General features: G+C 42.6%; 1 protein-coding gene across 6 annotated transcripts in view; it reads left to right on the top strand.

Annotated features, from left to right (window-relative positions):
* Window positions 1-18,653, top strand: part of LOC109897832 (SRSF protein kinase 2) — a 97,588-nt gene that overhangs the window by 52,450 nt on the left and 26,485 nt on the right. For all 6 annotated transcript variants that reach the window (XM_031833223.1, XM_031833220.1, XM_031833219.1 and 3 more), the window contains one exon: window positions 18,506-18,653. This exon is cut by the window's right edge and continues 4 nt beyond it. In XM_031833223.1, coding sequence (XP_031689083.1) covers window positions 18,506-18,653 — 148 coding nt within the window. The remainder of the gene's footprint in view (window positions 1-18,505) is intronic.

Below are 18,653 nucleotides of genomic sequence, written 5' to 3'. Positions count from 1 at the left end.
TTCCTCCTCTTACCAGCGTGGGAGTAACAGACCTCCACAATGGCCATGGCTCCGTTTGACATCACTGGATGACTCTGTGAAGAGACTGTGTGCGTGGTTGAGTGGAGACGAGTTATTCACTAGTGCTATGCTGCAGCTGGATACTGTTCCTATGTGATGTGTTTTGATACAGTATAAATGGAGGAATGCAGATATTATACTGTAACTATTCAGGGTTGTTTGTGGGCACATCACACGATCACAGCCAAGGCTAATGTCTTGATGTTTAGCAATGCATGTGCAGGAGGTACACATCACACACATCCTGTGTAGTAAACATCACACACATCCTGTGTAGTAAACATCACACACATCCTGTGTAGTAAACATCACACACATCCTGTGTAGTAAACATAACGCACATCCTGTGTAGTAAACATCACACACACATCCTGTGTAGTAAACATCACACACACATCCTGTGTAGTAAACATCATACACATCCTGTGTAGTAAACATCCCACACACAAAAGCGTCTTGCCTCTTGTGTCAATAGGGGAGAATTGGCCCTCTGTGTTTATGTTGGGTGTGCAGTCATGTCAGTGTGCCTCAACTGTGTGACGTGTGTGTGCGTGTTTGTTTGTGTGTATGCGTGTGCGCACAGGCATGTGTGTGTGTGTCTTTGTGTTTGGTATGCTGTGACATGGACCAGTGACATGGGAACAGTCTGTGGCCTCGTAAGAATTAGCATGCCAGCTTTTAGGCCAGTTTCACAATGCAAATATTATTCAATATCAAGCACTTTTACGGAACAAAAGTCCCATCCAGTTGTGGATGGGTGGCTGACTATGCTGTAGTGTGACAGTGAGTATGTGGTCTTGTGTGGCTCGGTGCCCTTGCATTTTATCAATGGGGAATCGTAAGGGCCTTCTACACTTTCAGAGAAGGCCTAAGGATTTATACAATTAAAATATACATGTTGTTTTAATTTCTATTTAATTTTTTCTGTAATTTAAATTATATTCTTATTTCATCTTTAGTTTGTGTTGGAAAGAGAAGGGTTAACCATAGAAACAAGAATGAATAGAACAGGCGTCCCCATTCAAGTCAGTGGTGGCATAATGGGTGGACTGGTGGCCATTGTGAGTGTACCCATAGGAGCAAAGCAGGAAGTGGACCCATAGGAGCAAAGCAGGAAGTGGACCCATAGGAGCAAAGCAGGAAGTGGACCCATAGGAGCAAAGCAGGAAGTGGACCCATAGGAGCAACGCAGGAAGTGGACCCATAGGAGCAAAGCAGGAAGTGTACCCATAGGAGCAAAGCAGGAAGTGTAACCATAGGAGCAAAGCAGGAAGTCAAAGCAGGAAGTGTACCCATAGGAGCAAAGCAGGAAGTCAAATCAGGAAGTGTAACCATCAAATCAAATTTTATTTGTCACATGCGCCAAATACAACTAGTGTAGACCTTACCGTGAAGTGCTTATTTACAAGCCCTTAACCAACAATGCAGTTTTAAGAAAAATACCCCCAAAATGATGTTTATCAATCTGTGCTGTGATTTGTTCAATCAACTCAAATGACATTACAAAGAATACATTACATTGCATCAGTTAGCATCATCTGAATAAACATTCTACATTACCATGGAAATGATTACTGAACAATGCCAGGAAGCCACTGCGAGTGTACCCATGATTTTACAAGTCAAATTGCCAGGGTTAGAGGTTCCAAGCTCATTCTATTCATTCTTTTTTCTATGGGGTTAACACTGAAGGGAAAACAATATCCAATCAGGATTTTTATTTGGTGGTTTCTGGCGAGAAAAATCTAGCTCGCTAAGTCAGCCATTGGCTACGCCCTCAGAAGTCAGCCATTGGCTACGCCCTCAGAAGTCAGCCATTGGCTACGCCCTCAGAAGTCAGCCATTGGCTACGCCCTCAGAAGTCAGCCATTGGCTACGCCCTCAGAAGTCAGCCATTGGCTACGCCTTCAGAAGTCAGCCATTGGCTACGCCCTCAGAAGCTAGACAGAAGGCATCTGCCATTCAACTGTATTAGGGCAGAATTTGGGGGGAAATCAACCCATCACATTTTGACTTCCAATGGGTAGGACTGTTTTGACAATATTTATTTTTTTACACTTCCGCCTTCTGGGAGGCATAGACACCTCACTCCTGTAGCCTGTTTTTCCCACGCTCTAGCTAACTTTTGTTGTAGATAGTGTGCGGCAGCTGCAGCCACAAGTGTTATCGAGGAGGATGTTTCTGCTGATTTGTTCATTTCTCCCTTCAAGATGAACCTTTCCGCAAGAAGTTAACATACAAATGAGCCTCTTTGGTGAGTGTCACTGTTTGTTGCAGCTCTCTTGCGGTTAACTCTTTCAAACTGATGTGTGGGAAACATTGTTGCGTTTAAACCTTAGATCACCAGTTCCTTTGATAAAGTTGTATCGATTTGGAAATGCTGAATGGTTGTGTTTTTGTTATGAGCTTTATGAACGGGATGCTATGTGTGACTGCTCTCTTTCTATCGGACGTGTCGGTGTTTTACAAAAAGTGTTCTCTCCACGGAGTGTGCAGATTACGGTTGCTGTCCTTCCAGCACAACTAGCCTGTCACTTTCGATGTGTCCCTGTTGTCGTGTCCATGTTGTCATCGCTAGGCTATTGATGATAGTGAGGGTGTTAGGATACCACAGGTTTAGGGAAACACTCTTTTCACGCCACTTGGATACTGATCCAACTTTTTCATAGCAGTTTACGTAGCAGGTTAGGAGACAGTTAAGGTTAGAAAAAGGGGTAGCGAAAATGCTCTCCTAACCTGCTACGAAAAAATTACTTTGTATCGAAGTGGGGTGAAAAGAGTGAGTCCCGGTTTAAGCGGTTGTTGTTGTTGTTGCTGGCCGTGCCTGGTACGTGAGTGACAGCCTGATGAGTGATGAGTGACAGCCTGATGACTGGCTCAGACCTTCATTCTTATTTCTATGGGCTCAGGCCAGTTTGATTCATTCATGATGTCATAAAAAAAGCATTGCTACTCCTGCATTAGAGCTAGATACAGTATAATGGGAGTGTGGGAGCTAGATACAGTGTAATGGGAGTGTGGGAGCTAGATACAGTGTAATGGGGGTGGGAGCTAGATACAGCATAATGGGAGTGTGGGAGCTAGATACAGCATAATGGGAGTGTGGGAGCTAGATACAGTGTAATGGGAGTGTGGGAGCTAGATACAGCATAATGGGAGTGTGGGAGCTAGATACAGCATAATGGGAGTGTGGGAGCTAGATACAGCATAATGGGAGTGTGGGAGCTAGATACAGTGTAATGGGAGTGTGGGAGCTAGATACAGTGTAATGGGGGTGGGAGCTAGATACAGCATAATGGGAGTGTGGGAGCTAGATACAGCATAATGGGAGTGTGGGAGCTAGATACAGTGTAATGGGAGTGTGGGAGCTAGATACAGTGTAATGGGGGTGGGAGCTAGATACAGCATAATGGGAGTGTGGGAGCTAGATACAGCATAATGGGAGTGTGGGAGCTAGATACAGCATAATGGGAGTGTGGGAGCTAGATACAGTATAATGGGAATGTGGGAGCTAGATACAGTATAATGGGAGTGTGGGAGCTAGATACAGTATAATGGGAGTGTGGGAGCTAGATACAGCATAATGGGAGTGTGGGAGCTAGATACAGTGTAATGGGAGTGTGGGAGCTAGATACAGTGTAATGGGGGTGGGAGCTAGATACAGTATAATGGGAGTGTGGGAGCTAGATACAGTATAATGGGAGTGTGGGAGCTAGATACAGTATAATGGGAGTGAGAGCTAGATACAGTATAATGGGAGTGTGAGAGCTAGATACAGTATAATGGGAGTGTGAGAGCTAGATACAGTATAATGGGAGTGTGGGAGCTAGATACAGTATAATGGGAATGTGGGAGCTAGATACAGTATAATGGGAGTGTGGGAGCTAGATACAGTATAATGGGAGTGTGAGAGCTAGATACAGTATAATGGGAGTGTGGGAGCTAGATACAGCATAATGGGAGTGCGGGAGCTAGATACAGTATAATGGGAGTGTGGGAACTAGATACAGTATAATGGGAGTGTGCATTAAGTGATGATGTTTGTATTGGTTTTTGTGTGTGCTTGCGTGTATGTTTTTGTGTGTAGTAGTGTGTAGGTCAGTGTAGTGCAACATGTAGTACAGTATCTATTGGCTGCCCATTGGAAAATAGAGTAACAGTCTAATCAGCAGCTATTGACATGTGTGCACTGAGCCCTGCAGCATAGAGCTGGTGTGTGTTTTCTTATATACATTTTTCTGTCTGTGTTTTGTGTACTATATAGTGGCAGTACAGTATGAACTGGGCCTATTCATGGTTTGCATGTTTCGTCACAATATTGCTTTGAATGTTCATTTTGCAATGATGCCCGACTAATCATTCTACTCAATGCATTGTCAATGAGCGCTGATGAAGATTTAATCAAAAATGCATTAGAGTGGCTTGGCATTGCCATTCAATAGGAGACTAGTTATTAGTGGGAAAACCTTTTGTCATCACTTTGATGTCGCCAGATTGACTTAAGAAGCAGTATAAAGTAAGCTATTTATCTAAGATTGTTTTTTGCTAGCTAACATTGCTAGCTATTTTTTGACAAACTTTACTCGCTAATGACAACGGTGCTATCTGTCTAAAGTAAATTAGACAACATGATAATGCTGGCAAAGTTGTTTCCTACGAAATATTTGACCACTTTAGCAATGTCATCGTATTTCCAGGCACTATAAGTGTAATTTATATTTAACAGTCTTTAGCCTGCGTTCAGAATGACTGGGCTTATCACGACTTTAGGGCAACATTATTGGGCCGCCGGGAGAGGGCGGCTTGGGGACATTCATAACAATGGCATGATGTGACGGAGGTGCAACCTATGAATACTATACATTGATTTGTCTGCAAAACAACCCACTCTCTCTCATCTCCATGATCTCTCTGAAGTCAACAAGCCATGGTGTTTTTTCCCTGTGGTATTGAATTAACAGAGGTTATTGTAATAGCCAGGTTGGTGTGTTTAGTTGGTTAGTGGAAGAGTAGTATAGTGGTCTGAACCAAAGTTGATGCATAGTGATGATGGACAGTATATGCTAATGGCAGGGCTGAGGTTATTTTTATACACAGAGAGAGCCAAAATGGCGGGCTAGGTGTGTGGACAGTAATATATTGCACTACAGACTCGTAATGGTAGATTTATGGTAATGTGGTATTTATGGTAGCCTAAGATCCATAATTGTGCGGGAGGTACAGTTGAAGTCAGAAGTTTACATATACTTAGGTTGGAGTCAATTAAACTCATTTTTCAACCACTCCAAAAATGTCTTATTAACAATCTATAGTTATGGCAAGTCAGTTAGGACATATACTTTGTGCATGACACAAGTAAGCTTCTGATAGGCTAATTGACATAATTTGAGTCAATTGGTGGTGTACCTGTGGATGTATCTTACCTTCAAACTCAGTGCCTCTTTGCTTGACATCATGGGAAAATCAAAAGTAATCAGCCAAGACCTCAGAAAAACAATTGGAGACTTCCACAAGTCTGGTTTATCCTTGGGAGCAATTTCCAAACGTCTGAAGGTACCACCTTCATCTGTACAAACAATAGTACGCAAGTATAAACACCATAGGACCACGCAGCTGTCACAATGCTCAGGAAGGAGACGCGTTCAGTCTCCTAGAGAAGAACATACTTTGGTGCGAAAAGTGCAAATCAATCCCAGAACAACAGCAAAGGACCTTGTGAAGATACTGGAGGAAATAGGTACAATAGTATCTATATGCACAGTAAAACGAGTCCTATATCGACATAACTGAAAGGCCGCTCAGCAAGGAAGAAGCTACTGCTCCAAAACTGCCATTAAAAAAGCCAGACTACGGTTTGCAACTGCACATGGAGACAAAGATCGTACTTTTTGGGGAAATGTCCTCTGGTCTGATGAAACAAAAATAGAACTGTTTGGCCATAATGACCATTTTTATGTTTGGAGGAAAAAGGCGGAGACTTGCAAGCCAAAGAACACCATCCCAACCGTGAAGCACGGGGGTGGCAGCATCATGTTGTTTGGGTGCTTTGCTGCAGGAGGGACTGGTGCACTTCACAAAATAGATGGCATCATGAGATAGGAAAATTATGTGGATATATTGAAGCAACATCTCAAGACATCAGTCAGGAAGTTGAAGCTTGGTCGCAAATGGGTCTTCCAAATGGACAATGACCCCAAGCATACTTCCAAAGTTGTGGCAAAATGGCTGAAAGACAATAAAGTCAAGGTTTTGGAGTGGTCATCACAAAGCCCTGACCTCAATCCTATAGAAAATGTGTTGGCAAAACTGAAAAGGCGTGTGCAAGCAAGGAGGCCTACAAACCTGACTCAGGTACACCAGCTCTGTCAGGAGGAATGAGCCAAAATTCACCCAACTTATTGTGGGAAGCTCGTGGAAGGCTACCCGAATCGTTTGACCCAAGTTAAACAATTTAAAGGCAATGCTACCAAATACTGATTGAGTGTATGTAAACGTCTGAACCACTGGGAAGGTGATGAAAGAAATAAAAGCTGAAATAAATCATTCTCTCTCAACTATTATTCTGACATTTCACATTCTTAAAATAAAATGGTGGTCCTAACTGACCTAAGGGAATTTTTACTAGGATTCAATTTCAAGAATTGTGAAAAACTGAGTTTAAATGTATTCGGCTAAGGTGTATGTAAACTTCTGACTTCAACTGTAAGTGGTAATGTACAGATTCATCATGGCAGGTGTGGACAGTGTGGGGGCAGTGCTGTGTGACGTCAGGCAGGCAGGCCACAGACTGAAATAGCAGTGAGATCTCTCTTCCTTGGCATGTGCAGAGCAGACATACAGGAGGAGAGGAGTGAATGAGTCAGCTGGCCTGCTGCTGGGAGAGACTGATACAGACAGAGAGATATGGACAGAGAGGGATGATGATGAATCAGTAAAAGAGAGAGTGGTAGCCTATTACCAGGGGAATGGGATAATGTTTTGGTTCTGACAGAGGGAGGCTGGTATTCACTGAGTGGACAGTCGTAACGGAGATGACAGCGGCATTCCATAGTTTACTTACAGTTGTGTTCAGGTATCAGTGTTACCTATATAATGTAGATCCCAAAATTAACTGAATTATGTGATCTGTGTTACCGATAGAAAAATCCATATTCCCTGTTTCTATGATATTACCGACTAGGTGACATCAGTCTGTTCAGTTAGCGCTAGGTCTATGTTGCCAAGGTGGAATGGGTAAACCCCTAGGTTAAGGTGACCAGATTTCTGAAATTAAAACCGGGGACATTTCCAGTTCGGCGGTCAATATATCATTAAAATATCCAATGTTATTATCTATGAAATAAAAAGGGGGACAATTCCGGTTTCGTGTATTTAGTCTAAAAGGCACATTGTGATACAGAGAAAACAACTATACTACAGAAACACTACAGACAAGACAGAACTGTCAGATCTGAACAGCCATTCAGTGGTCCTGGTAGTCTGGGTAGAATAAGAGCAGAAGAGAACATGAGCAAAATGTAAAAAACAGACAATAGTATATGTGAAATACTTAACATAATAAAGAAATAAGATGCTGATGAGATTGGTAACTACATAATATACTTATACCAACCTAATCTGTATATTTCTCAGAAGAATGTATTTTCTTCAGGATTGCTCTGTCTTTGGCCAGCTTCTCCATGAACTCCTGGCAGGGGAGGTTGAAGTTTATCTTCACAATAAGCATGGCCTTGATGGTAGGAACAGTGAACCCATTTCTTGCTGCTGTCCATATATCATTCATTTGGGAGAACACTCTCTCGACTGGTGCATTACTTCCAGGTAAGCACATGACAACAGACGCTAATCTAGCCAGGTTAGTGTGTGGGATGTCGTTCTCTTTGAAGTGGGTAACCACCATGCTCCATTTCTGACTAAGCGGTGTCTCAGATGCTTTCCATTCTTCAAGCGATCCCCCCTTTAGGAACTCTTGCAGACCAGTAACCTCGTCAAACAATGCATCCTCATTGATGGTCACATTGGGGCATTTTTCCTGCAGTGTGCCTGCTGCCTTCTGGATCTCTTCACGCTGAGATTGCCTTTTTAAAAGGAGACAATGTAAATATTTTAGATTATCTGTGTGCTTTCCCCATGCTTGCAAGTAGTTCACAGCCGTAGTGAAGAATGATTGGGATGTTTTGAGAAAGCTCTCTTTAGACATGGCTCCATTTCCCTCTAGCTCTCTCAGAAGTCCTCTGACCAAAACTGGAATGTCATCAGTCAATTTTGCTTCAACGTTTCTCAGAATTGCAGCGGACTCCACAGCACAGTGGTCCTGGCCTTCAAGCATCTTGATCGTGTCACTGAATACAGTCAGGTTTCCATGGACAAAGGCCAGCCAAAGTTCAGACAGTGGTTCTTCGAACATTGTTCGCAGGACAACAGGGCATTTGTCTTCAGAAATAAAAAAGGATTTCAATGGCACATTTTCAGCACTCTTTCTAGAGCAGGGAGCATGGACATCCAGTTCCATCCACATTAAATGTGTTACCTTGGCAACGAGAATGCTCGGCATTCAGTACATTACCTTAGTGATATAGAGTAGGTGCTAGGGAATCAATATGTTTCCTTGGTGACGGTCCGAAAATATGTGACAATGATTCTTAAGGACAAATGTTACTGAATGAACAGGGGTACACTGAGGTTGTTCTATCTGAAAGGAGGAGGCACACAGCCCCCTTTTCCTTGCTACAGATATTTAGGCTGTTGACAAGCCTTCAGATCTCATACAACATCATATTACTAAACTTCATGTTCATTGCACATAGGGCTGGGAATTGCCAGGGATCTCACAATATGATATTATCACAATACCTAAATGCTGATACGATATGTATTGTGATTCTCAGGATTCTATATGTATTCCGATTCGTTATTGTGATTTTACTGTGATTCAATGTTCCAAACATATTGCTCACCATAGGTCTGCTGCAGAGGGACAAGAGAGAACCATGAGAAAATGGGTTTTGATCAGTCATGGAAATAAAAGTGCTGAAAACAAATGTACTCCCTATTTAAAAAGAAGATGGAGAACAAGTGTAGATACTGGAGTTTTGGTGCAGGTACAGCAAACTAGCGCAAAAATAATATTGCAATATATCCCCTCCCCTATCACTAATTGCACACAATGTGTAGACCCTTGTGTAGACCCATGTCCATACAACTGCAATGGGTTTGCACAGAATTAGGGACATTTTTATTTATTTACATTTTCCCCAATTTCATGTTATCCAATTGGTAGTTACAGTCTTGTCCCATCGCTGCAAATCCCGTATGGAGAGGCGAAGGGTGAGAGACATGAGTCCTCCAAAACACGACCCTGCCAAGCTGCACTACTTCTTTACACACTGCTCGCTTAACCCGGCAGCCAGCCGCACCAATGTGTCGGAGGAAACACCGTACAACTGGCGACTGTGTCAGCATGCATGTGCCCGGCCCGCAACAGGAGTCACTAGAGCGCGATGGGACAAAGACATCCCGGCCAGCCAAACCCTCCCCTAACTCGGACAACGCTGGGCCAATTGTGCACCGCCTCATGGGTCTCCCGGTCATGACCGGCTGCGACACAGCCTGGGATCGAATCTGGATCTGTAGTGATGCCTCAAGCACTGCGATGCAGTGCCTTAGACCGCTGCGCCACTCGGGAGGCCCCTAGAATTAGGGATTTTGAGCTGACAGACAAAGACAGCTTCTCAACTTTTCCAATGTAAAAAATGTCTATATTAGCAGACACTCTTATCCAGAGCGACTTACAGTTAGTATACAGATAGCTAGGTAAGACAACCACATGTCACAGGCATAGTCAGTTCATTCTTCCGCAATAAAGAAGTTACCAACAAAGTCAGCAAGTAGGCAAATAGTAAGAAAAACACTTTTTATCGTATTTTTGGGGGGGGAAGCTCAGACATCTGATTTAAGATCCTCTTTTTCGGAGATGGGCAGGGACTCTTCTGTCCTGACGTTAGGGAGAAGAGTTTGCCTTCCTCTCCCATTTAGCAGGAGAATGATGAACAATGTTGAACTATTTTCCTGAATAAGAGGTCTTTGTGCTCTGCTATCATACAGTATATACTTAATCAACTACCGGTAAATTTCTCTTGCTCTTTCTCTCGCTGTGTGTGTGTGTGTGTGTGTGTGTGTGTGTGTGTGTGTGTGTGTGTGTGTGTGTGTGTGTGTGTGTGTGTGTGTGTGTGTGTGTGTGTGTGTACGCGCATGCATTTGCCTTTCCTCTTTATTCCATGTTTTTGTCCCTGGAGCTGAGGGAAAGAATGCTTGAGTTTGGAGAGAGAAAGAATGCTTGAGTTTGGAGAGAGAAAGAATGCTTGAGTTTGGAGAGAGAAAGAATGCTTGAGTTTGGAGAGAGAAAGAATGCTTGAGTTTGGAGAGGGAAAGAATGCTTGAGTTTGGAGAGAGAAAGAATGCTTGAGTTTGGAGAGGGAAAGAATGCTTGAGTTTGGAGAGAGAAAGAATGCTTGAGTTTGGAGAGAGAAAGAATGCTGAAGTTTGGAGAGGGAAAGAATGCTTGAGTTTGGAGAGAGAAAGAATGCTTGAGTTTGGAGAGAGAAAGAATGCTGAAGTTTGGAGAGGGAAAGAATGCTTGAGTTTGGAGAGAGAAAGAATGCTGAAGTTTGGAGAGGGAAAGAATGCTTGAGTTTGGAGAGAGAAAGAATGCTGAAGTTTGGAGAGGGAAAGAATGCTTGAGTTTGGAGAGAGAAAGAATGCTTGAGTTTGGAGAGAGAAAGAATGCTTGAGTTTGGAGAGAGAAAGAATGCTTGAGTTTCCCTCTGTTTGTTTTTCCATTTCTAATCCCTCTCCAACCCCCATGTCGCTCTGCTCCTTCTCAACACACACAAACACACACACACACACTTACAGGGCATACCACACAAGGCGTTGTTTACACACACATGTGAAGCCCTTAGCCATGGTATATTGGCCATATACCACAAACCCCAGATTATTGCTATTATAAACAGGTTATCAACATAATTAGAGCAGTAAAAAGGTTTGTCATACCCATGGTATACGGTCTGATATACCACGGCTGTCAGCCAATTAGCATTCACAGCTGGAACCATCCAGTTTATAATGTGCTTTATACCATGGCAGTTTTTTATTTTTTTATTTAACCTTTATTTAACTAGGCAAGTCAGTTAAGAACAAATTCTTATTTACAATGATGGCCTACCTCTGCCAAACCCGGACAGCGCTGAGCCAATTGTGCACCACCCTATGGGACGCCACCCTAACAGACGTTCTAGTTTAGCTATCATTGGTAACTACTGTAGCTATCTAGTAAACTTGCTAGCTACTTCAGTGGATGTTGAACACATTTCAACCAGCAAATGAACATCTCTAGTATCAAATGTGTTAAATATTAGCCATGGTATAAAAGGAATAATCAACGCTGGGCTCTATGCCTTCTCTGGAAAATAATGCAACTCTGTGGAAGGTCAGTTCCACTCAGCTAGTATGTCATGGAACACAACTTATACGTCATTCATTATTTTCCATAGAACACAATGCCCCCTCATTGATTATCCCTTACGTAATTACACTACTAGCAATGTGACACTTAACCATCTACAAAACCAACAGCCCTGTTTAGCCACAAAACAAAGTGTTAATGCATCTGTGGAAAAATAAAATCTGTTTATCCCCAATGTTCCCTCTAAACTGCGCGGCGCCCACCTCCTCCAGCACTGCGGCTCACAGAAGAAATGCCAGACCTCGCAAAGACGCAAGAGATTGAACATCTGAGTTTGCCGCGTTAGTTTGCACTATATAGATTTGTTTTTTTCTGTGATGAATCAATATTATATCAACCTCTTTTCAATGTAACAAACCAAAACAAATTTAACTTTGAAATATTGAGTCTGTAATTTTGGCAGGGGTCGTTCCTGCCTTTCAATCATCCTGGAGTGAATGCTCTTTTCAGATCAGTTCAGACTGCACATGTGCACATTTGTTGATATTCTCTGCATTACTAGTCCAGTTATAGATAAGTATAGGTCAGCAATGGGGAGTTACTGCGCCCTACAAGAGCACAACACGTGTAGGCTACATTTATTTGAAAAGCCAGTCAGGTAAAAAGTTTGTCTTAATTAAAGGGGCAGTGTTTTATTTTGAGACATATGCAAATAAGCCAATAGGCAGAGGGATAGCCAACACATTGTCTAATTCTCTGTACAGTAGTAATAATGACTTTTATTTTGTAAAGTGGTTTTGTGCATCATATAACAGAATACAATGCAATTTACAGTCACCTATTTGACCCATGGTGTTACAGACCAAGTTTAAAAAATCATTCATGTCAAGCCCTTCATAATGTTAAAACATTTAAATAATTATCATGTAATGTCGGCCTGCATTGAACACCACAGAAATCAGAAGCTATTTCCATTTGAAAAGTTTGAGATTTGCTCCATTGGGTTTGTTGGTAGGCCGACATTATGCTTAAATAGCCGCAATAGTCTATTGGCTACTGTCTAAAACTGTAAGAGTACAGCGTCAGTGTTCACTGTAAACGCGTGCCGGAATTTGAACAAAATTCTCACAACTTTCAAGTTTAGAATTTGCTCAGTGCCCCAAAACATGCATCACTTTGCTGCTGTGTCAGCTGACTACAGCCTGGACTGGCATGTCTGCAATGAGGAGAATGGCAGCCAGTGTGAAAGGGAAAGGGGATACCTAGTCAGTTACACAACTGAATGCATTCAACCGAAATGTGTCTTCCGCATTTAACCCAACTGCTCTGAATCAGCTGCTTTGTCTAAGGTTGTGTCCCAAACGGTACCCTATTCCCTACATACTGCACTACTGTTGATGCACCCTGGTCAAATGTAGTGCACTATATAGGGAATATGGGTGCCATTTGGAATGCACACTAAGAGTTAGTTCCTGCCTTGCTGCTGCTGTTGTTTGACATGGGCTTTCCATGCTCTCAGAAACATTCTGGTTATGTTGTTGCTGTTATGTGTATGAGTGGTGCTGGGTGTGCGATAGACACACAAACACACATCTGTGTGTGTGTTCTAGGATGTACGTTGTTCCTTACAGTATGAATTAACACACACATGCACGTTATACCCACCAGTGGAGGCTGCTGAGGGGAGGACGGCTCAAAATAATGGCTGTAAACGGAGCGAATGGAATGGCATCAAACACCTGGAAACCATGGAAACCATGTGTTTGATGCATTTGATACCATTCCACTGATTCCGACTCCGGGATGCTGGCCTTCTAGGCAGAGTTGCAAAGAAAAAGCCATATCTCAGACTGGCCAATAAAAATAAAAGATTAAGATGGGCAAAAGAACACAGACACTGGACAGAGGAACTCTGCCTAGAAGGCCAGCATCCCAGAGTCGCCGCTTCACTGTTGATGTTGAGACTGGTGTTTTGCGGGTACGATTTAATGAAGCTGCCAGTTGAGGACTTGTGAAGCGTCTTTTAATCAGCTTAGATACTCTAATGTACTTGTCCTCTTGCTCAGTTGTGTACTGGGGCCTCCAACTCCTTTTGCTATTCTGGTTAGAGACAGTTTGAGCTGTTCTGTGAAGGGAGTAATACACAGCATTGAAGGCCAGTTTTATTGCTTCTTTAATCAGAACAACAGTTTTCAGCTGTGCTAACATAATTGCAAAAGAAAGGGTTTTATAATAATCAATTAGCCTTTTAAAATTATAAACTTGGGTTAGCTAACACAATATGCCATTGGAACATTGGAGTGATGCCATATGCCATTGGAGTGATGCCATATGCCATTGGAGTGATGGTTGCTGATAATGGGCCTCTGTACACCTATGTAGATATTCCATAAAAAATGTGCCATTTCCAGCTACAATAGTCATTTACAACATTAACCATGTCTACACTGTATTTCTGATCAATTTGATGTTATTTTAATGGACAAAAATGTGCTTTTCTGTCAAAAACAAGGACATTTCTAAGTGACCCCAAACTTTTGAACGGTAGTGTAGGTACGTGGTTGCAAAGGGCATCAGTATCTTAACAGTGCGATTTGTCAAGGCAGGTTACTGTTGTTCAGATATCGGTAAGTGGACTGGAGACAGAGCAAGAAAGGGAATACTGAATCCAGTTGTTTGTGTGATCCGTTTCAGGAAAGTACCTGCATAATTGAGCACCCAAGTCACTCCGGTGCTTCGCTGTATCACGTTTGACTTTGTCCGTAAGTTTGTTCATTTGCAAACAAAAAAATCATACAATGATGGAAAGTCCTGTGTGTTGTCCTTGTTAATGCAGACCGAGAAGAGCTCCAACTACTTAAACAGCCTAAATGTTGTACCGCATATTGAATATAGTTGCAGAGAGTCCCTTTAATCCGAGATTCAGATCAGTCAGGTGAGAAAACAACATCACCCAGGTAGGCCAGTCGTGTGAGAAACTCATCATCATGCAAGCGGTCAGACAAGTGAAAATATGGTCAATTTTTAAAAAAACATGTCAATACTTGGCCTCTTGATAACCAGTTCACTTCTGTATGTTGTAAAAGCGTTACATGGTCGCTGCCCATATCATTGCATAGTGCAGATACTACACGAGAGTTCAGGGGCCTTACTTTAACAAAGTTAACCATTTTCAATGGTTCAAAACGTCTTTCAAGCTGTCAGGCATTCCCTTGGCAGCAAGAGCCTCTCGGTGGATGCTGCAGTGACCTAAGTGGTGTCGGGAGCAACTGCTTGAATGCACGTTACCACTCCACTATGTCTCCCTGTCATGGCTTTTGCGCCATTAGTACAGATACCAACATGAGCAGCAGCTACGTTTGGCTACATACAGACCGTTAGTGGAATTCCCGCGAGAGAGTAACAGTAAGGTGATTGGATGTTAATTATTTGACTAGGCTACCTGTATGTGACATTGTGTTGTTATTTCACTGAACACTAGATGGTTTATTTTGATTTTTGGGAGTGAAACGAGGCTACTCGGGCGAGAGAGAAAAAACTCACCAAAATGTATAGCCCCGTTGGAAAATATAAATGAACTGTTTGAAAATATGAAGAAAGCTGTATCTAGCTGTATTAGACGTTAGAGGAGCCTTGTGTTGTCCTATCTAGCTGTATTAGACGTTAGAGGAGCCTTGTGTTGTCCTATCTAGCTGTATTAGACGTTAGAGGAGCCTTGTGTTGTCCTATCTAACTGTATTACTGTCACGTTCTGACCTTAGTTCTTTTGTTATGTCTTTGTTTTAATATGGTCAGGGCGTGAGTTGGGTGGGTTGTCTATGTTAGTTTTTCTATGATTTGCTATTTCTGTGTTTGGCCTGGTATGGTTCTCAATCAGAGGCAGCTGTCAATCATTGTCCCTGATTGAGAACCATATTTAGGTAGCCTGTTTTCTATTGTGTTTCGTGGGTTCGTCTTTGTGTATGTCACCAGACAGGACTGTTTCGTTTGTCATTCTCGTTTATCGTTTTTGTTGTTTTGTTCGAGTATTTCTTTTCATTAAAAGGCATAATGAATACTTACCACGCTGCACCTTGGTCCTCCTCTCTTTCTCCCAACGACGAACATTACAATTAGACGTTAGAGAAGCCTTGTTGTCCTATCTAGCTGTATTAGACGTTAGAGGAGTCTTGTTGTCCTATCTAGCTGTATTAGACGTTAGAGAAGCCTTGTTGTCCTATCTAGCTGTATTAGACGTTAGAGGAGCCTTGTTGTCCTATCTAGCTGTATTAGACGTTAGAGGAGTCTTGTTGTCCTATCTAGCTGTATTAGACGTTAGAGGAGCCTTGTTGTCCTATCTAGCTGTATTAGACATTAGAGGAGTCTTGTTGTCCTATCTAGCTGTATTAGACGTTAGAGGAGTCTTGTTGTCCTATCCAGCAGTATTAGACGTTAGAGGAGTCTTGTTGTCCTATCTAGCTGTATTAGGCGTTAGAGAAGCCTTGTTGTCCTATCTAGCTGTATTAGGCGTTAGAGAAGCCTTGTTGTCCTATCTAGCTGTATTAGACGTTAGAGGAGCCTTGTGTTGTCTAGCTGTATGCTCTCTCTCATCCCAAAGCTAACCTCAAGTCAGCTGATCACACAAGAAGGCGTCAACAGAAGAGTAACTGCTAAAAGATCGCGGCCCAAATAGGGCTTGCCTATAGCATATTATATTTTAAACATTTGCATGTAGTCTATCTAGGTCTTTAATGTCCTTGTTTTAAAAGAACAATACCTTGTGTTGTCCTAGCTAGCTGCCACGTTAACTCTTCATGGACTGGATTCTCCATTCTCATCAGTTTCTATAACGGCACACTTACCAACTGGGAACCTCCGTCATGTGTCTGTGCCTGCGACCATGATTTATCACAGCCCTTAAGGTGTGTGTGTGTGTATTTTTTATTTTTTTACTCAAGTGTTTGGCACTGACACTGTTCACACAATCTATTTAGCCTTTATAACTGATAGAGATATTTCTGAGGATGCTACTGAGAGAGTCGTGTTCAGAGATACACCAGAACAACATCTTAAGATTCTGACTCGTCTGGTTAATGTTGAACAATACTTTTTAATTTAATTTTTTTATTTATTATTTAACCTTTTTAACTAGTCAAGCCAGTTAAGAATACATTCCTATTTACAATGACGGCCTAATAAAAGGCAAAAGGCCTCCTGCTGGGGGCTGGTATACAACTTTTTAATTTTTAAATAGGACAAAACACACATCATCAGAGAGAGACTCCACAATACTACATAAAGAGAGACCTAATACATAGCAAGGCAGCAACACATAACACAGCAAGGCAGCAACACATAACACAGCAAGGCAGCAACACATAACACAGCAAGGCAGCAACACATAACACAGCAAGGCAGCAACACATAACACAGCATGGTAGCAACACATAACACAGCATGGCAGCAACACATAACACAGCAAGGCAGCAACACATAACACAGCAAGGCAGCAACACATAACACAGCAAGGCAGCAACACATAACACAGCAAGGCAGCAACACATAACACAGCATGGTAGCAACACATAACACAGCATGGTAGCAACACATAACACAGCAAGGCAGCAACACATAACACAGCAAGGCAGCAACACATAACACAGCAAGGCAGCAACACATAACACAGCATGGTAGCAACACATAACACAGCATGGCAGCAACACATAACACAGCAAGGCAGCAACACATAACACAGCAAGGCAGCAACACATAACACAGCAAGGCAGCAACACATAACACAGCAAGGCAGCAACACATAACACAGCATGGTAGCAACACATAACACAGCATGGTAGCAACACATAACACAGCAAGGCAGCAACACATAACACAGCAAGGCAGCAACACATAACACAGCAAGGCAGCAACACATAACACAGCATGGTAGCAACACATAACACAGCATGGTAGCAACACATAACACAGCATGGTAGCAACACATAACACAGCATGGCAGCAACACATAACACAGCAAGGCAGCAACACATAACACAGCAAGGCAGCAACACATAACACAGCAAGGCAGCAACACATAACACAGCAAGGCAGCAACACATAACACAGCATGGCAGCAACACATAACACAGCAAGGCAGCAACACATAACACAGCAAGGCAGCAACACATAACACAGCATGGTAGCAACACATAACACAGCATGGTAGCAACACATAACACAGCATGGTAGCAACACATAACACAGCATGGTAGCAACACATAACACAGCATGGTAGCAACACATAACACAGCATGGTAGCAACACATAACACAGCATGGTAGCAACACAACACGACAACAACATGGCAGCAGCACAAAACATGGTACAAACATTATTTGGCACAGACAAAAGTACAAAGGGCAAGAAGATAGAGACAACAATACATGATTGAGTCTTTGAATGAGAGATGGCGATACAACTGTCCAGTTTGTGTGTTATTTAATGTTATGATAATGTTATCTAAATGTATAGACACTCTTGTTTCTGGGGGATTCCTCATTGATGCTATGGAACTAGCTCACTCCTCCTCAACATCACACCGCATAGCTAAACATTGAACATACAGACAACACTGAATTAAAGTGGCTCACCCTCTCAGGCTGGAACAGACTTTTCACAGGGGAAGAGAAGTCACACACGGTCTTATTGATAAGACACTAAGCCCTTAAAAATACAGCAGACATGTATATTTTCTCTTCCTCATGGGCCTCGTTCCATTTCCAATCCTTTCAGATCTGAGAACACCAAAGGCTAGGGAAAAGGGTTGAGGATGGGCTCCGAGATGGAATCAGGTCTTAAAGAGAAATGGCATCCAGCTAAACATATCGGCTGCAGTGATGATTCTAGTGTAATTGTGTGTTAGTATGTTGTACGCGGAAAGGGTAATTCCTACCCTAACCAATTCAGGTTCTAACAGTATCTCTCTCTCTCTCTCTCTGTCAGGCCTGAGACCCAGCAAAAAGCCCCGGTGTCTGCCCCCACTGCCCCACCTCCCCATCCAGCCCCCCCTGAGCCGGCCATCCCCCCAGAGCCGGAGGAGGAGATATTAGGTTCTGATGATGAGGAGCAGGAGGACCCCGCAGACTACTGC

Source organism: Oncorhynchus kisutch, linkage group LG10 (assembly GCF_002021735.2).
Source record: "Oncorhynchus kisutch isolate 150728-3 linkage group LG10, Okis_V2, whole genome shotgun sequence".
Lineage (NCBI taxonomy): Eukaryota > Metazoa > Chordata > Actinopteri > Salmoniformes > Salmonidae > Oncorhynchus > Oncorhynchus kisutch.
Note: the sequence above shows the minus strand (reverse complement) of the source record. Positions and strands in the feature narration are given on the sequence as shown.